This window comes from Thermobia domestica, chromosome 11 (assembly GCF_964235325.1).
Source record: "Thermobia domestica chromosome 11, izTheDome1.hap1.1, whole genome shotgun sequence".
NCBI lineage: Eukaryota > Metazoa > Arthropoda > Insecta > Zygentoma > Lepismatidae > Thermobia > Thermobia domestica.
The window spans coordinates 236518764-236537834 of NC_137464.1; the positions used below are offsets into that span (position 1 = coordinate 236518764).

The 19071-nt window shown below is 38.0% G+C and overlaps 2 protein-coding genes across 7 annotated transcripts in view; one reads left to right on the forward strand and one right to left on the reverse strand.

Annotated features, from left to right (window-relative positions):
* Nucleotides 1-19030, reverse strand: part of Npl4 (nuclear protein localization 4) — a 267388-nt gene extending 248358 nt beyond the window's left edge. For both annotated transcript variants that reach the window (XM_081731827.1, XM_081731829.1), the window contains exon 1: nt 18938-19030. In XM_081731827.1, coding sequence (XP_081587953.1) covers nt 18938-18976 — 39 coding nt within the window. In that variant the 5' untranslated portion in view covers nt 18977-19030. The remainder of the gene's footprint in view (nt 1-18937) is intronic.
* The window catches only part of LOC145664827 (uncharacterized), a 195554-nt gene that overhangs the window by 33980 nt on the left and 142503 nt on the right, over nt 1-19071 (forward strand). Inside the window, exon 1 of one of the 5 annotated variants that reach the window (XM_081731826.1) lies at nt 8266-8447. The exons of the other annotated variants lie outside the window; for them this stretch is intronic. The gene's annotated coding sequence lies outside the window, so the exon portion shown is untranslated. Of the gene's footprint in view, nt 1-8265; nt 8448-19071 lie in introns of those variants that run through there. 5 annotated transcript variants of the gene reach the window in all.

The following is a 19071-nucleotide window of genomic DNA, read 5'->3' on the forward strand; positions in this document are numbered from 1 at the left end:
AGAAGTAATGCTAAAGGTACTGCAAAGTCAACAAGTATTTAAACGTGCATTTATGCCAGGTATTTAAGTGATATAGATTGATATAAAAATCCTGACTCGAGATTTTTTTTTTTTTTTAAATACATAAATAAGAGGTACGGACCACCGCACTAAACTTTCGTACTCTCACATCTTAAACTGAATCATGCCATGTTGTAGTTATTGTGAAAACAGTTATTTGTGAGATATAAAAAATAATTATGTTCGTTTTCGGAAATTTTTGAAGAAAACCCACCCGTTTCTCCGACTCACTCCAAGAGCAGTCTACCCCTTGTGAGCAATTTTGTGAGAAATTACTTACGCAATATTGCAAATTTGCGCAATATTGTATGGATGTTTGAGAAATAATTATGAAATACGAACAAGATCAATCGAACAGTTCCTTGAAAAGCAAAAGAGTCCTAAAAGAACTTACCACAAGAGTAAATTACCCCTTGTGGACTTTTTTCATGAGGTATTGTATGTATAACACATTGTAGCTTGTTATGAAACACGAGCAAAATCTAACTAGATATACAATAATTGCAAATTTAGAGCGAAGCAGTCGAGCTTTATTGATTATTCCCGTTTTTCGGGGATTATTCCTCAAGAATGGTATATTCAGCCGGGACACGCGACCTCTAACGACACTCACCGCGTGCTCTCCAATCACCATGCCAAACGGTTATTAAAAAGGGTACAGGCATCTCAAAGGAATATCCGGTCAAACGAATGCCTAAGTCAATTTTAAGAGGAGCTTTCGCTTTGAAAAATTGTGTTCGCAGAACAAAACGAAAAGAACTTTGCCCTTTTTTCTAATGCTGAAAATTCTATTGTCCATTGTTTACAATGAAATTCGGGCGCCAAATGCTTTTCCAGTGTTAAGTGTATGGGCATCCCATTTTTCGGTGTTTATTCCTCAATGATGTATCCAATCGGGACGTGCGAACCGGTACGACACTCAGTGCGCGCTCTCGAATCACCATGTCAAATTTGGTTGAGACGGGTTCAGCAATCTCGAAGGAGTATCTGAATAGCCGAACGCCTAAATTGAGTAAAGAGTACCTTCGCTCCAGTAAGTCTTTTGAGAAAATTGTACGGAAAGTAGTCACTCCAAGAGTAAATTACGCAGCAAGAAATGATCATGTTGAAACAATTCGATTTTAACAGAACCTAGTGATTCCAATATGACTACCACTTTAGTAGGTTATTTCAACATCTAGAGTCCAGCGTTGCGGTTAACAGAGGCGCGGTGTTACCGGCTTGACACAAAGTAAGTGTTGAGCAATGTAAAAAATAACACCACGGTGGTGTTACAGAACTACGTGAATAAATACCAGGATAGGAACAGCACCACCACGGTGTTCTTTCAATAGATACTGTGTTGTTAGTAACACATGGCATCAACTCACATGTTGAGCGCAAGCTTTTGAGATATTAATGTTGGTAACTGTATTATTTGTTAGTGATCAGCCAAATCCTTTTATTTGCATGATTTGTCCTACACATGATTTGAGATACAATATATTTGTTTGTGTTATGATGTCCTTCTTTTACTGAACAAGGGCGCCGCCATAGTTCCTTCTTGTTGGTGCAGTATGGGTACAATGTTGCCAGACATGCAAGTGTTGCTAGTCAGTTCTCCGGAATCCACCAGACAGAACTTTAGATGTTTCAAGTCACTGGCATGAAGTTTTATTATATTACTCTTTTATTTTTTTTCATGGTGCTACTAATCCAACGAAAGGCGAATACTGTTGACTGTTACAGTTTCTGTTGAACGCAGGGATTTTGGACATAGAGAGCTACTAACTTCAACTTATGGTATGGTAACCGACTTCCGACTTGTGTCAAGAAGAAATACTTCAAAATCACTTACAGTTAAGAAATCCTTACATCCTATTACCCATCTTCTAGTCTTAGTTCTTCTGAGTGATGATATCCAATTAAATTGTGGCTCTTTAGCAAGTTCTCCTGTATTTTCGGCGTATTATCAGAACTTACAAAGCGTTAAAAATAAACTAGCCGATTGCGCAATATGTATAAGTGAAACTATTAGTTATGACTGCTTCATCTTTACTGAAACCTTGCTAAATGAAAGTGTTGATAACAGTGAGCTTTCCATAGATTCATATTTTAACATCTATAGGAATGATCGAGGAAGTCGTGGTGGCGGTGTAATGATTAGTGTGAACACTAAATGGAAGTGTAAATTACGCAATGACCTAGCTACAAACTGACATAATATATGTTGAAATTAAACTTGCAACAGGCAAAAAATAAATAAATAAATAAATAAAATAAAATAAAATAAAATAAAAATTTTAAAAAAATAAAATTGATATAGCTGTTACTATAGATACAGAAACTCGCCTATTACTGTGCTCGAGAATTGTAGGGATTCTGTGCTTACAACTCGTAATCAATGCGATATTGTTCTTTTCCGTGATTTTAATTTGTCAATAGATTGGTTTGACCCCAAGACGAGTGTAGGTAATTGTCCCATCGCCCCAGCGACGACTGGTTTTTAGATATATTTATCCAAGGACTAGAGATCAGTCAATTTAACTTATTTCCTACTCGTCGCGAGAATATTCTTGTTTATGTAGTCTCCTTTCTTAATGAATTTGACATCACTGCAAGTAGAAATTTGTTTCCCTCGGATCATGAATCTTTGGAGGTCGATATCCATTATCCAGGCTGGGGGCGCGGTGGCTCAGTGGTAGAGCGTTCACTTCCGGTGCTTGGGGTTAGGGGTGTTCGATAAGGCTGAGGACCTATCGAACTTCGGGAGTGAAAATTTATCGAGTTGTCATCGGTTACTCGAAACCGTTCGAGTATTTGAAATTATCGAAGTTTCGGGTATTATCGAAATTTCGAGTATTATCGAAGTTTCGGGTATTATCAATATTTCGAGTATTATCGAAGTTTCGGGTATTATCGAAATTTCAAATATTATCGAAGTTTCGGGTATTATCGAAGTTTCGGGTATTATCGAAGTTTCGGGTACTATTAAAAGTAGTGATGAACAGTTCGGTTCCTTCACCTCTCCAGTGATTCCTTCTTGCAGCCAAACTAGTCAAACAACTTTTTTCATCTGATAAGTTATTGCAAAGTTGTATTTGTCGAAATCATACGTAAAATTATGTTTCTTCCTGTCCCGTTATTGGCGCAATCGACAAAGTGACTATTAGTAGACTAATGGTGTTTTGGGTTCCAATTCCATTCGGGTGATGCATGTTTTCCCTTCCTCTTTCTCTCTTCTGACACACTGCTTAAACCTTGTACAGATCTGTGGAGAAAAAAACTTTTCCTTCACTTCATTGCTAAGGAGAGAAGTTTTAATATGAACACTCTGCATATATGTAATACATATTATAAACAACTATGATAACCTCGAGTGCATTGTTTCTTCCGAATACTCCGATAATCTCGAACTTTTCAAAATATTCTAGCGACTCGACAAATGCGATCATATTGATATATTTCTGTATTTGTTGCTTTCAAACAATTCGAGACTCTCGAAGAGTTCGAGTGTCTCGAAGTTGTCTAATGTTTCTTACATTTCGAGTGCCTCAAACACCTCGAGAGTCCCGAACATTTCGGAGTCTCGAATATTTCGAGAGTCTCGAACATTTCGAGAGTCTCGATCATTTCGAGAGTCTCGAACATTTCGAGAGTCTCAAACATTTCGGGAGTCTCGAAAGTTCGATAATTCGATAAAATTAAAATTCTTTATCGATGAAACGGTTTTGAAATTTTATCGAATTGTTATCGATTACTCGATTATCGGAACAGCCCTACTTGGGGTCTCGGGTTCGATCCCAGCCCCCGCCACGTGAACTTTGTGGTGGACAAACACCGTGTGCGTGGGTTTCCTCGGGGTTCTCCCACTTTCTTTATTCCATCATTTCATTCATTTCTCATAATCACCGTCAACTTTAGCCTAGTCGGCATAACCGTGGGACGTAAAACTCAAAGATTTCATTTCATTTTGTTTCGTTTTCGCTCTACAGAAATCAATATTGACACCGGTAGTAGGGATTCCCCAAAGGATGCGAAGCATGCCGCGGACGTTATGATGGCAAAGTGAGGTGAGAGGATGTATGTCCCTTGCGCTCGCCTTGTACACATCTAATCTTAGTATCTTTGGATAGTCCATGTTGAGAGTCAGTGTGGGTCGCCTAACACCGCCCTTCTATCTCGTGTCGTTTTGCCAGAATTAGCCTTCAAATTTCATTTTCCCACCCTTTTGGACGTCCGTAAATCGGTTAGGAGGCCGAGATAAACATTGTGTTACATAGACATTTTTACTTGTTTTTATCTGTAGAATCACCTCCCAAGCGTTGTAAACAATCTTTCTTTACACCCTATATATCAGCATAGAATAACTTTTTTTTTTTTTTTTTACGTTTCCCCTCGCTGCGTGCCTGGTCACGGGATACGTATTTTGTACCATACATTGTTATTTCGGAGATTTCTTTATACAGTAGGCCCTACTTGCATTTTTTATAGTCCTACTAAAATTAGAGAAACTGACAGAGCGGAAAAATATTGGAATACGTGCCCCGTACGTTGTTGGTAAACCTGCCCCATCGCCATTTTTGAACTTCAATATAACCTTGACGACTAATGGTGTATAGTATTTGCTAAACAAACACATCATTACGTAAAGGAAGAACACCATCTTTAGTACATGCCATGTCAAAGCAGTACGTTTAACACTAGTACATTTACTGTATTTCAAGTTTTAATGCAGACCTGCTACTTTACTCATTTTCGAAAAAATGGTTTCACAAGATCTCCTGCCTACGTCAACACATCTACTCAACTGAAACTTGCATAGATGGCGTGCCAAGCATTGCTGCTTCAGCCAGTCCACCCGCAGGAGCGATCTACCGGATCCCTTCAGAACTAAAGCCAGTTGAAAAACTTGCCCCTATAGAAAACGTGCCCCGGTCTCCCCTATTCAAAACGAACGTAGTTCAGATTAACAATTTTCAGTTTAACTTTTATCGCCATTGAACAAAAACATCAAGGCAAAGCGATTAGGATTTAGATTTCTGTGCTTTCAGCATCTAAGGCCATTTAGCCCGTCACGTTTGAGGGATGACGTCTCTCGGCGAGCACACAATCCAGGGAAGGGGAAGGAAGAAGGATGGGGGAAGGAGGGAAGCGGCCTGGTACCACCCGAACCACCCCGGCATTTGTGAATGAGGAAAACCCAGGAAAACCTCATTCAGGGTGGCTGGCCTGAAAAAGCGTTTTACATTTTTCGACCGAGTGCCCCCACCGGGAATCGAACCCGGGACTGCTCGCACCGAAGGCGAGAGCTTTAGCGACTACGCTACGCGGGGCCACTCAAGGCAAAGCAAAAGGCAAAGCGAGTAATGGCTTTTTGATATGTAACTACCGTCCGAGGAACTGGTTCTGTCTTTGATCCTACTAATCCGTCGCAACTTGTAGTTATATTGTAGACTATACTTCAAGTTTGAGTATTGAATTCCCGTAGTGTGGAAGCAGGAACGGACCAAGGGCCGTCAACTGCCCGGGGCGCCACAGTAAAGAGGGCGCCAAAACGACCCTCAAAAAGTAAATATTATAACTTTTTTCTACTGACCATTTTGGTTTATATTCTTGAAAAGTATCGTCAATTATGTCATATTTTTCTATAGTATTAGGGGGCTGTATCGACAAATGAAGACATGGCATGCAGAAGAAAGAGTGGAGGGTGAGTTGGTATTGTTTATAGCCGGCCATGTTCTTTGTGAACTATTTCCAAGCAATGAATGCTATTCTATTTAATGTATGTTACTCTTTTAAAGTGGTAGTGGAGGGGGAACAGTATATACACACCTACTTTTGATTTCTTAGAAACGACACCGCCGCGTTAAACGGTCAGCCTTTGTTGAACGTAGTGTCTATTAGATTTTTTTTTTTCAGTGTACCGTTCTTGCCAAATCATTCATTTCGACAGTGTTTTTGAAATCGAATATGCCAATCTGCAACAACATGGGAGGGGATAGAAGCGGCTCTACGAAAAAAATAATATAGTAATAGTACAGTAATAAAATAAAAAATATAAGGTAGGACTAGGGGGCGCCAAATAGTTCCATTGCCCTGGTGAAAATTTTGCCTTGGTCCGCCCCTGTTTGGAAGTCTACCGTAGTTCCATAATTCGAAACGAAACTTACTTGTTAAGTCAATAATATTGCTCTCCACGAACTATATATCCTGTTCCGTTATGCAACCAAATTGCATAGAACATAGCCTGTACAGTATAACATTCAGGAGATCTTCGTAAATTATTTTTTAGATTGTGAAAATACGATCTACTTCAAGGACTGATTGAATGTGAAAACTCTTGTAACTTTTTTTTAAATGATAAGTGTAAAAAATAATAAAATGAATGTTTTTGTAAATTTCACAAAAAGGACATTCTTTTGTAGGTAAAATGTAGAAATAGGTTTAAGATTATATGTGATATGTGTAAGTATACCTTAATTTATATCAATAATAATAATAAAAATATTGTATTATATAATGGTAACATTATATTATATTACATCAGGTTTAAAGAATGTATCAAAATGAAATATTTCAGTTTAACGTCCTACGTGTATGTCGTTTAGGCTAAGGGAAACGGATGATTAAGGCAAGTAAATGATAATGGAGGAATTTGTGGAATGAGAATATGGGAGGAAACAAGAGTACTACGAGAAAACCCACAAACGCGATGTTGTCCACCACAATCTTATTTGGCCGTGGATCGAACCAAGGACCTCACGCACCAGAGGTATTCGCTCTATCACTGAGCCACCGTGATCACCAAAATTTACCAAGTAATTGTATATAAGAGATTGCTCCCCATGATTTTCTTTTTAGTTAAGAATAAATAGATTTTTTCGAAGTGATTTTCTGGAAAATAATTATTTTTACTCTTTAGTACGACTTGTCAACGAACTTAAAAAGTTTGGTACTAAATCCTCTATGTTTGTGTTCGTTTGTATATTTGTATATATATATATGTTTGTGTGTGTCTGTGTCTGTCTGTCTGTCTGTTATTTGCGGATTTTTCAATTTGAGCTCTCCATTCGACAGAGCATCAAAAACTATGTAAAAGAAGTGCTGGAATTTTTCGCGTCACTCTTACGGTTCCCGCGATGTTGGCCAAAAATTTCCCATTTCGGGAGATTTAAGGAGCCATATCTCGGGAACCGTAAGTCACAGAGAGATGATATTGGTGTTGATGATTCAATTTTGAGCCCTATATTCGATAGAACATCAAAACATATCTGAAAGAAGCGATGGAATTTTTCGCGTCACTTGTACCGTTTCCGAGATATTGGCCAAAAAAGTTCCGATTTTGGGAAATTTAGGAAGCCATATATCGGGAACCGTAAGTCAGAGAGAGATGATATTGGTGTTGATCAATACCATATTGATTCAATATGAGTCATTAGTTAATTCAATTTAAACTTTTAAATAATTTAAATAACATTATCTATTTTGTATTGTCGATTGAATTTAATCAAATAAATTTAATATACAATTTCATATACATTTCGAAAGAGTTAATTCTTTTTAAGTTCGGGGCGCGGTGGCTCAGTGGTAGAGCGTTCATTTCCGGTGATTGGGGTCCCTGGTTCGATCCCAGCTCGTGCTGTGTGGACTTTGTGTTGGTGGACAAACACAGTGCTCGTAGGTTCTCCTGTTTCCTCCCACCTTCATTCCATCATTTCATTCATTTCTCATTATCACCATCTCCTTTAGCCTAGCCGGGGCGACGTAAAACTTAAAAGATTTAATTTCATTTTTCTTTTTAAGTTCGTTCTTGCAAAGCTTTTCAAGAATTCTCAACTCGTTTTATTTTGTTTATTAGTTATATTTGAAGAAAAGAAAGCATGTAATCTGTATTCGTAATATTGTCGCAGTGCGCAAACTACAAGATTCCGCGTAATTACAGTAATTGAGATCAAACAACTGATGTAATACTTTCAGTTACTACTACAGATGATGACAGAGACGAAAGTAGTTTCTGGAATGTTTCTTTTACTGATTGCACAACTTTCTTTCCTTCTCTCAGTGTCGTGTGAATGTGATTCATCGGTTATGAGTTTCCACCTGTTTGCAGACCACAACATTGCAAAGTTGTGATGATTTAGGTGGTTACATACACTGCTCGAGAGATGGCAGCATCGTACAGAAAGCAAGAAACTGCTGAGTGGTGCTCATTTTGAAAGGCGCTCAAATATAGGGAACCAGCGCAGAGCGACCACAATACATATGTGAAGTGTATGAGTGAATGGTAGTTACAAGTTCGTAAACTCGGTGACACAGCAATTATTCGTCGATTTCCGCTCCGTTCAAAACATTTCAACGTCGGCAGCAAATTTACACATAGAGAAAAGTATTCCATAATTCATAAGGTAAGTAGTATGTAGTGTGAAATAAATTATCTTTTTGTTGTTTAAAATTTAAATGTCATTCAAATGGAAAGTTAGTTGTGGTCGGAGTTGCGACATCGAAGAATTGTTTGCAAAAGTCAAATATTTTGACAGATTTTATATATTTTGACAGATATTCATAATTTTTTCTGTGACGTAACTAAAGTCTATTTTTTTCAAAAATAGATTTTAAAAAGAAGGTTATATTATTATTTATTTGCACAACGAAGGGCAAGATTAAAAAAAATACCAGTGTTTGCTGATTATAATTTACACGAAAAAAATTTGTAAATAATCCTGCGAGATAAGAAGAAAGCGGTGGCAACCTGACGTTCGTAATACTTGTTCATTTGGAGTTCAACGTCCCACTCATCACCACATCTACATGAGACGTAGACATACAGCTTAACGTGGGATGCAAAAAATATTAGATCCATTGGGAATCGAACCGGAGTCTTCGCGCGAAAGGCACGTTACGCTAACCGTTTAGCCATGACGGCGTTTATCTAGAAGAGATGTGTATCGAAGGGTATGTTCAGGAGTTCAGAACTGTATGACATTATTATTATATCGGTTATTTCATTTCTGTAAATTTTTATTTTTATTCGTTATTGCATTTTGCGTAAATTTAAAAAATGACAGAGAGAACGTAGAAATTCACTCAGCGCAGATCTGTTGACGGTAATTTGGACTACCGTAGTGCTGTGAAAATAGTGTACTCTTTTAAAACAATGTCATAGACACACTACGTGCTGGAGTGATGGTACGCGCACTTGGGTTAATGGGGGGGGGCACCGCTCCCATATTTTTTAAAGGGATGTTCAAAATATGTATGAAGTTAAAAAACAATGCTGTGGAGGATCAGGGGACCAGGGACGTTGTTGGGGGAGTCCACAAGTTCCAATATTAGGGGAACATGTGCCTGTATCTACAGCTGAGACAATTTTCCAGCAGGGGCGCGGTGGCTCAGTGATAGAGCGTTCACCTCCGGTGCTTGAGGTCCCTGGTTCGATCCCCGCTCGCGCCGTGTGGACTTTGTGGTGGATAAACACCGCGCTCGTGGGTTTTCTGGGGGTTCTCCCGTTTCCTCCCACTGTCTTCATTCCACCATTTCATTCATCTCTCATCATCACCGTCTCCTTAAGCCTAACCGACATAATTATCGGACGTAAAACTTAAAGATTTCATTTTTACAATTTTCAGCATGAGAAGGAGGACATATCCTACTCTACCTCATACTGTTTTTTGTGTCCAAGTAGCGGGAGTGGAATTATACAGATTGATGTGACCTAAATGCGCCTGGACACGAAGTTCAGTTTGAAATATTAAAGAATGCGATTCTTATTTTAAACTGAAACAAGCCAAGGGACATCAATTTCATCTCACTTTCCTTTGTGGCAGTCGGGCGCAAATCATCACATTTATCCCCCCCCCAAAAAAAAATAAACATATTTCAAATCGGATTATTGGGGAACAGTACCCCCAGTTCCATGATAGGAGGGGGCATGCCCCCTCATCGTCCCGGGGTTTGCGCCGGTGTTTTGGACTAGTACTCTGAAAATTATTTAAATAATTATACGTAAATTCGTTACTGGAATATTTTTTCTGCGATTATTCAAATATCCAAATATTCGTTTTTAACATTTGAATAATTTAATAATTCGTTATTCCAATTTTTAGTCGAATTCCGATTTTTTTCAAATAATAATAAAAAAGGAATCCAATAATTGAATATATAATTATTCGAATTTTAACAGCACTAGTTTGGACTTCACTTTAAACTATAAATTCATGTATCATATACATTGACGATACTGAAGGAAGCAAAGGAGCGAGCGCCCTTCTGGTAGTTTTGTCCGTCTTCCCGACTGACCCTCACAGACATGTTTTATTGTAATGTAGGTCAAGTAATACAAAACTACTTTCGATATACATTGAAATAGCCTAGTTGCCACCCCTCCAAAAAAAAAAAAATCCTCTCATCCTCTCCTAAGAACTTAAAACGTGTCGCTGATCATATGGTTTTGATGCTTTAGGAAAAAGTCATTAAACATCTTCTTAAAACAAGCATAATTGTCAGTGTGTATTGTCTTTACCTATTACATAAATTTTCTTTTACGTATGTAATACAGATAGGTAGCATTTTGCCCTATATTGTAGTGAGGAGAAACACCTGCCGACTGTGACTTCCTTTTTTGACACCACTCACTGAGGTGAAATTAAGAAAAACTGAGTAGTCAGTCAGTATCGGGAATCGAACGTGGATCTCTTTGATTATGAAGTGATTACGCAGCCGATTGGAACTGTTCGCCGTATTATGTATCTAGAGTTTGTGACGAGAATGTAGATGTTAATACCAATATGAAATTATTTTTTATGTGCCACGATTAATGCCCTTTAGGTTAAGGGAGATGGATGATTGATGAAGTGAATTATTGTGAAATTGAATTTCTCGTTTTCTCCAACCACGAATCGAACTTGGCACCACGTGCAGCACAGACACACGCGCTTGTCTCTAGACAAACAGGAGGGTTAGTTGTTAATACAGGGAGTTATTGTGTTTTCTTAGTACAGCATCAAAAGCTCCGAAAATATGGGTAATGTTTTCATCTTAGTTTTTAGGATAACTATAAGCTTTTACTAATCAAAAGTCCTTTACATATTTACCCTTTCTGTCCATGCGTCCGGGAGAGATAGCCGTGTTCGTGTGTTCATCTGTCCGAGATAGAAAACCGTGTTTGTTCGTGTGTCCATCCGTCCGGGATAGAAAACTGGGTCTGTTCGTGTGTCCATCCGTCCGGGAAAGAAAGGCGTGTTTATTTGTGTGTCCATCCGTGCGGGAGAGAAAGCCTTGTTTATTTGTGGGTCCATCTGTCCAGGATAGAAAACCGTGTCTGTTCGTGTGTCCATCTGTCCAGGATAGAAAACCCTGTCTGTTCGTGTTTTCGTCTGTCCGGGATAGAAAATCGTGTCTGTTGGTGTGTCCATCTGTCCGGGATAGAAAACCTGTATGTTCGTGTGTTCATCTGTTCAGGATAGAAAACCGTGTCTGTTCTGTTCGTGTGTCCATCTGTCTGGGAGAGAAAGCCGTGTTTGTGTGTGTTTCCATCTGTCCGGGAGAGAAAGTCGTGCTTGTTTGTGTGTCCATCTGTCTGGGAGAGAAGACTGTGTCTGTTCGTGTGTCCGTCTGTCCGGGATAGGGAAGCTTGTCTGTTCGTGTGTCCGTCTGTCCGGGAGAGAAGACTGTGTCTGTTCGTGTGTCCATCTGTCCGAGAGAAGAAAAAAACATGTCTGTGTGTTCGTTTATTCGGGAGAGAAAAACGGTGTCTGTTGGTGTGTCCATTCGTCCGGGAGACAAAAATCTCAAGAACCACTTGCTGGCCAGGATGTAGAGGATGAACAGTTAGGAATAGAGTGCGTTGAATGATTGTAACCAAAAGTGATGATTAATGATTTAAGTTTTTATGTTGATCACTACAGAGGAGCCAGTGCTGTAGTCCTAAAATTTTCTGAAGGTATACGCTCTTTTGCGATCATTTATAATTATCATAAAAGACATGAAAGGCCACTTTTTTTTTTAATGAAAACGCATGTATAAATTCAATTAAAATATACAGGATACATTACTGTTTTATAGTCTAAAACATTTCATGTCATCTTCTTGATGACACTTCTTACTTAAATCACCACTTCCAAAGACTCCCACCAATCATTCACGGCACCATTCGATCAATTCCATGCGCTTCGCTCCTCCGTCCCATAGCTCCGGGTCCACGCGACTTATAACCACAAATCCATTTATCATAAACAGGCCATAGCAAGGTTGGTATCCAAAAAGAGCAGTCCACATCCGAGGCTTATCTTTCTATTATACACGATCCCAAGTTTTAAATGCCGGGCGATCGGCCCGACTCTACCCCCAACCTGGAGGACCAGGCTGACTGCAATTCCGAAGTGGCGATGGAGTCGCCACATCCCGACGCCGGGTTATCATTGGAGTCATGGCCCAGTTAAATAAATAAATATAAACGAAAGAAAAGTAGAAAGTACTATAGGCTTTGAAGCAGAAGGTACACTCTAATGACTACGAATAAGCAGAGAGTATACGCCGTGTACCGCCGTGTACCCTCGACTGCAGCTCTAAGAGGAGCATAGTAATAAATAGACAGAAACATAGTAAGCGTCACCAGAATACATTTCATCGCCATCCCTAACTCTAGTAAAACCGTAAGTGAAGGAAATGCACTACAACTTCCGGTTTTAGTATTGATGTACATAGAGCAAAAACAACAAGAAATAGCGAAAAGCTGTTTTTTAATCGATTTAGCGTTCTAATAATAGGTACCATGTTTCCCGTAATCCTTGATTCACACCCGAAGTTACAGAAATCAACCACTTCCGATTTTAACATTGACTACCAAAGAGTGAAAATGGTAATATGTTACAACTAGCGGTTATCTACAATTAGGATTAATATTAAACAGGGTTGGATGGTTTAAACCAAGGTGGTTTAAACCCAAAAAAAAAAAAAAAAAAAAAAAAAAAAATGTTCATAAAAGTGTAAGTGTTTGTAAAATCTTGATGAACACACATTTGTGGGTTATCACGTTTCACTCCCGTATATTATTCGTATTATATTCAGACCTAAATTCCCCATTCATTACTCAAAAAGATAATACTACAAAAGCAACTTTTTCTTTTTATAAGTTTATAAATGTTTATTTTGTGATTTTTTGTAGTTGTTATTATTATGTAATTGCAATCGAAGAAAAATTCTAAATATTGTTTTCTTTCAATGTTTACTATTGATAAAATACATCGAAAATGCCGTACTTTGTGTGTGTGTGTGGGGGGGTCTTTGGTATCTATTTATGTATAAATGAGTCTGAGCCAAAGTGGACTCAAATAATTCGTATCTTTATTCACTTTTCTTATTGATATGCAGATTAAGTCGATGTATTTCTTTAATTTGGACCAATAAAAGTCGTTGTTAACTAACTTGAACTAAATTAGTTCTTCTGTACTCCGTAGTACTTTGAAATTGTTCATATGTAATTCTGTGTAAGGTTTCACTTGTGCAACTGTTTATCTTTTTGTCCTTCTGAAATGACTCTTGACAGTTATATAAAGAAGCATGTAAAGATCAGTACAACGTATTTTTTTTTATCAGGATTCCTTCGTGAGTGAGTCGGCAGACGTATCGCATTTGTGGCCAATTAGTCCTGGTTCCGAGTTCAAATGGAGAACAATTTCTCTCGGATGTAACTCGAGAAGCGGTTTTTATTCCGCTTTAAGCTTATGTGACCCCTTCCAGCATAACCCGGTTGTTGCATAATAACATCAAGGCGAAACAAACTTATTCCTGTTCATATATGATATGAATATATAGAGCAAATTATTTAAACCATAAAAACCTGGTTTAAACCAAAAAAACCGGTCTTTTTGGTTTTTTAATAAAAACCATGGTTTTTGCCAACCCTGGTATTAAATATTAGATTTCTTGGCTTTCGGCAACCATCGCCATGTTAGTCCGTCCGTGTGAGAGAGATGACATCCCTCGGTGATCACACTATCCAAGGAAAGGGAAGGAAGAAAGGATTGGGAAACGAAGCAGCCTGGAATCTGTATGTTAGGTACCATCCCGGCATTTGTCTGGTTTGAATGAGGAAAATCGTACTCAGTATCGCTAATCTAAAAAAAAAAAAAAAAAAAAAAAAAAAACTTTTACACTTTTTCGATCGAGTGTCCCCAGCGGTAATCGAATCTTGATTATCTGCAGTTTAATTAAATGTCCCAAGAGTATTAACATCTCTAATCTCTGTACTAAAACCAGAAGTGCTAAAAATCCAGTATCACTTCCGATTTCAATATCAGTCACGGCATGTCACGGCATTAGTAAACGTTAAATAAAAATAGATTGCGATGGCATACCAAAGTTTTGGAGTGGGAGATGGATGATGAGGATAAATGCATTGTTGAGCTGAGAAAAAAATTCAGTTTTCACGTTGTGTATACTATGATAAACCCAGGGGTGCCCACAAAGGGGGGCTATGACGCAAACTGCGTCATTGAAATATTGGGGGGGGTTAAAAATCTATATAAATAATTTGAGGAGATGTAAAAATTAATCGAAAATATGTTTTTTTTTTTCATGGAAGAACACCTACGGATAGACAATTGAGGGCGGGGTGCGTCATGGACATGAGCGGGTGGGCACCACTGATGAACCAAACTCCTTTACGTGCTTTACACTATGACAAGCTATATGTTGTAGATGTATAGGTCTGTAGGATAATTAATTTATCTAGATTTTAAAAGTTTCATCATCGGGGACACTAAAATCAGCTGATTTAAGTTCATCCGCACTTACGTTGATGAATTGAGTTTGAAAACAACCTCTTCTAGTCTTTAAAGATACCATTCCGCGTTGTAATTAGTGATCCTGTTGTTGCTGAATTCCGCGATAGGTTGACTGCTCTTGATGCTTGAACTTGGGATTTCCGTAATGAAGCGAAAGTGTCTGACCTACGCTGTCCGATTGAGAATAGCCTGAGACAGGATTGGCTATAGTTAGAAGATAGGCGAGTGACAAGATTAATCAATCATCGAGAGATGCGGAACAATGTGATCTTAAATTTTTAAAACTATTATTTTAACACACATACACAATCATGCACTACATACTTCGTTGTTAGGATTAAGATAGCAGTTTTCCGGACATATACAGTTGTATCGCTGGGGGCTCGATGCCTCAGTGCCAAAGCCCCTACCTCTGGTGTGAGAGGACACAGTGTCATGTTCATGAGTTTCATCGGAGATTCTCCGTTCTCCCCCACACCCGTCTCCTTTAGCTTAAAGAACATTACTGTTGGTCATTAAATAAACAAATAGAATCGCTGTGACTACAGTACAACATTTTCCAATTTGTGGTCCAGGGGCCTGCGAGAAACTGGAAGGGGAGCCGCGGGACGTTTTCAATCAAGTTTATCTCATCATGTTCGCAATCAGGACATTAACGTCGTTCATTTTCCCTAGTGGTACCCACGAAATGTGATTTGAGGCACCTCGTTTTGAATTGTAATTTGTCCTTCATTTTTGTATGTACAATTTATTTTAAAAAATCATTTTTGATTTCATAGGCAGCCACGGAGAGTTAAGAGTCGCAACAAGTGGTCCGCGACATCAGAATGGTTAGGAAATACTGCTGTAGCAGATGATATTCAACATTTAAAGTGATGAGATTTGTGTGTGTCGATTCAAGAAGTTAATAAAATGTTAGTTCGAATTTAAATTTTGTAAAGAGGATTCCCTCCCTGGTGCTACCAAGAAAGATTGCCTGTACCATAAGTTTAACCAATTCTCTAAATGACGAAAATGAATTATTAAAGTAAAATGTCCTCACTGTCAAGTTTTAATTGATTGATTAATTAATCAAGACTCTTCACAAATTTTGATTGATTGATTAATTATTTGCGTCCTTCGTCAACTACGAGGAAAGTGTTGAATTCAGACTTTTGTACAAGGGGGGCAAATAATTTAAGGGGGACTATGTTCTAGATTGCAATAGAGCAGCAGGAATCTGTCGCAACTTTAAGTTTTATTCACTCCACCTGTAGAACTACAAGTTGTGAAAGTTCCTTAAATTAAATAAGGTTAACTAGTAAAAATAAAATACTGTACATGTATTATTTTGGAGGAAGGCTTTCGTGTCTATTATCGAGTTACTGAAAGGTGGCCTCTGACAGATAGCTGCACATGTTGTAAACAAAGCGAAAAGGGAGGATTGTTAGCCAATCACAGCAGTATTCTTTCACGCTGTTTCTAGGCAACGAAGGTCACTGACCGCGCTGTTACCGGTAGTTGACAAGGTTTACCTCATGCCTACTTTGGGCGGGCCCTTCTTGAAATCAGGATATATCTGAAAACTCTATTGAAATCATATCTGAAAATTACACCCTGTAGGGAATACCTATTGACAATTGATGAAATGTGCAGTTTTGGATCGTGTATGGTGCTTCCTTTACGCTAACAAGATCCAACAACCACAGTTTCTGAAATTCGAAATAGGGCCTGTTAAAATTTACCTTTTTCGAGATTTTGGACAGCCCTAGCTCTGAAACTATGCACTTTTGCCATAGGTCCATATGATTTTTTTTTCTTATTTTGATGTGAGGAATCACTTACAGTTTGTCATATATAAAGCATCATACCTGGGCTAAAAATAAACCTAATTAATCTACAAAACATGTATTCTCCAGACATCTGTATTTTACACCATAAGTCTAATAAGGTATGTACTCGTTTCATATTCATCAATGCCTAGTCGTAACTCGGTACTTGGGAAGTTTCAACAGACACAAATAAACATAAAATTACATGCATTATAATCATCCGCCAACACTGTATTCTTTCATTTCACCAGAAACAAAATGTTAATAGATATTAGTGTAAAAATTATCATTATCTAGATTTCTGAAGAGAAAAAAATTGTTATTGCTATCAGTGTTGAATTCAGACATTTTCACCCGGGGGGAATGTGAACTCCTCGGGGGGGAAGGGTTGTTTTACTGTATTTTTGCAAGAAAGCAGCATATTTAACAATTCCATTCACATGCATATCTTACCTAATATTGAGACTAATTGCTGATAAATATTCAATGAGAAATTATAATTTTAAAAAAACAATCATTTAATTTTATCTAAAACATTAAATAAAGACTGGCAAAAATATTTTAGACTAAACTTTAACTGCTATTTACAGTAGCTATTTTTGTTATTATTTCCTATGTTCAGTAGTTACTGTTTGTTACTAATGTAGAAGTTTTCAAAAAGATTTAAATTAGCGCAAATATTTTTTTGGCCTAAAACAAACATACATTCTTTCTCACAGTTCTGATTCTAAATCAAACATATTAGCCTTGGTTTCTTCATTGCATACACATCAGTAGTTTAGTGTACGAAATCTTCAGTAGGACTGTCTTCAGTAGGATTTTCCACGACTTTGTGCCGTGTCATGGAAAATCAGCGCTTGGGGCGAGAGTATACGACGGTAGCCCCGTACGTGTGAGTGAGGTCGACAGACCAGCCGCGAAAGGTGAGAAAATTTTAAAAAGTAAACCCTGCTTTTCCTTGATTTTGAGCACTTTTTATTACTTTTTTTTTCCTTTCATTTTATATATGTAAACATACCCACATGTGCATATGTGTTTCATTACTCTCTTTTTTCTTTCCTTCTTTTCTTTTCCTTTTCCCTCACGAATTTTGCGCCCCTTACTTCGGCGCCCGGAGCCGTTGCCCCTCCCCCAATCCACGGCACTGAGCAGGATCTTCGTCATCTTCCATAGCAATCTTTCACTTATATACTACTATTATATTGATAAATTCTATATAAATCTCTAACCCAGGAGGGATAACTGTTCCTCCATGATCCCTCTGAATCTCACCCTTTAACTCACTTATTTTTAGTTAAAGAAAGATGTGTTTACTTTAACAATCAAAAAACACATTTACGTCTGTTACTTCCGATGCGAGAAATGGAATTTAGGCGCTCTATTTCAAATAATGCAAGAACTGTACATTTTCAAGAACTGAATGAAGTCTGCTGACATCAGAGATCATATGGAATAATCAAAGCCCTATCTTTCCTTTCCTATCTCAGTCTGTGCTAGTGCTACCTACAGTACTAATATATAAAATAGGGCGAGAGTATAGTACCTACTAAAATACAAACCTTTCTTCAACAGTTGAAAATTTCATGTTCTGCCAAACTCGGTCATAGCGTTAAGAAATATAGGTTTTATTGACTATTTTGGTATTCTATCTTAGATGTTAATTGTTTAATATTTATATATAATGAGCCTGCGTCATTTATATGTATATTGAGAGATCGGATTTCGTCTGCACGTGCACGGAAAGAAAAGCAAATAATTGGGTGAAGTAATTTCTACACTTTGTGACTGAAATTTTGGAAGTTTCTCCGGGGGGGGAATGAATTTTCTTCGGGGGGAGATTCCCCCCGGGCAACCCCTGAATTCACCCTGATTGCTATGTCCGTTCTGTGTTAATCATAGATAGCACATAGCGTAACTTCAAAACAAGAAATCATATGTGTAATTGGAGGCCTTAGCTCAAGGTAACGTACACACAAACACCGAATTCCAAAGCAACGTTCTTACTTCTGGTACAAAATACGTTGAAATTTTTGGTTCATATCCCAAATTGATTGAATTCTGGGGCGCTCGGACTCCAGAAGCAATACTCTGAACAGGCAATAACAGCACTGAAGAATTTATAATGTTGGAGAAACTTCGAGTTGCGTGAACTCCGTTGTGTACGATCTTGTTTTGAGTTAAACTATTGAGAAAGCCAGTCCTAGGTATTGCACAGAGAACAACATAATATACTACTTATCAAAGATTTTTTTGACAGAAAATAAACTATAGTTAGTATCTAATATTCATGTGCTTACTTACCATTCTTTCTAATTTCCGTTTTTTCGCTGGAGTACTCATCACGAATAAAATATTATTGAAAACTTTTGTAAAAACCGTTTGAGCGCTGTGGTTGTCCGGAGAACAACAATAATTATTTACAAAAATGGGCTGTA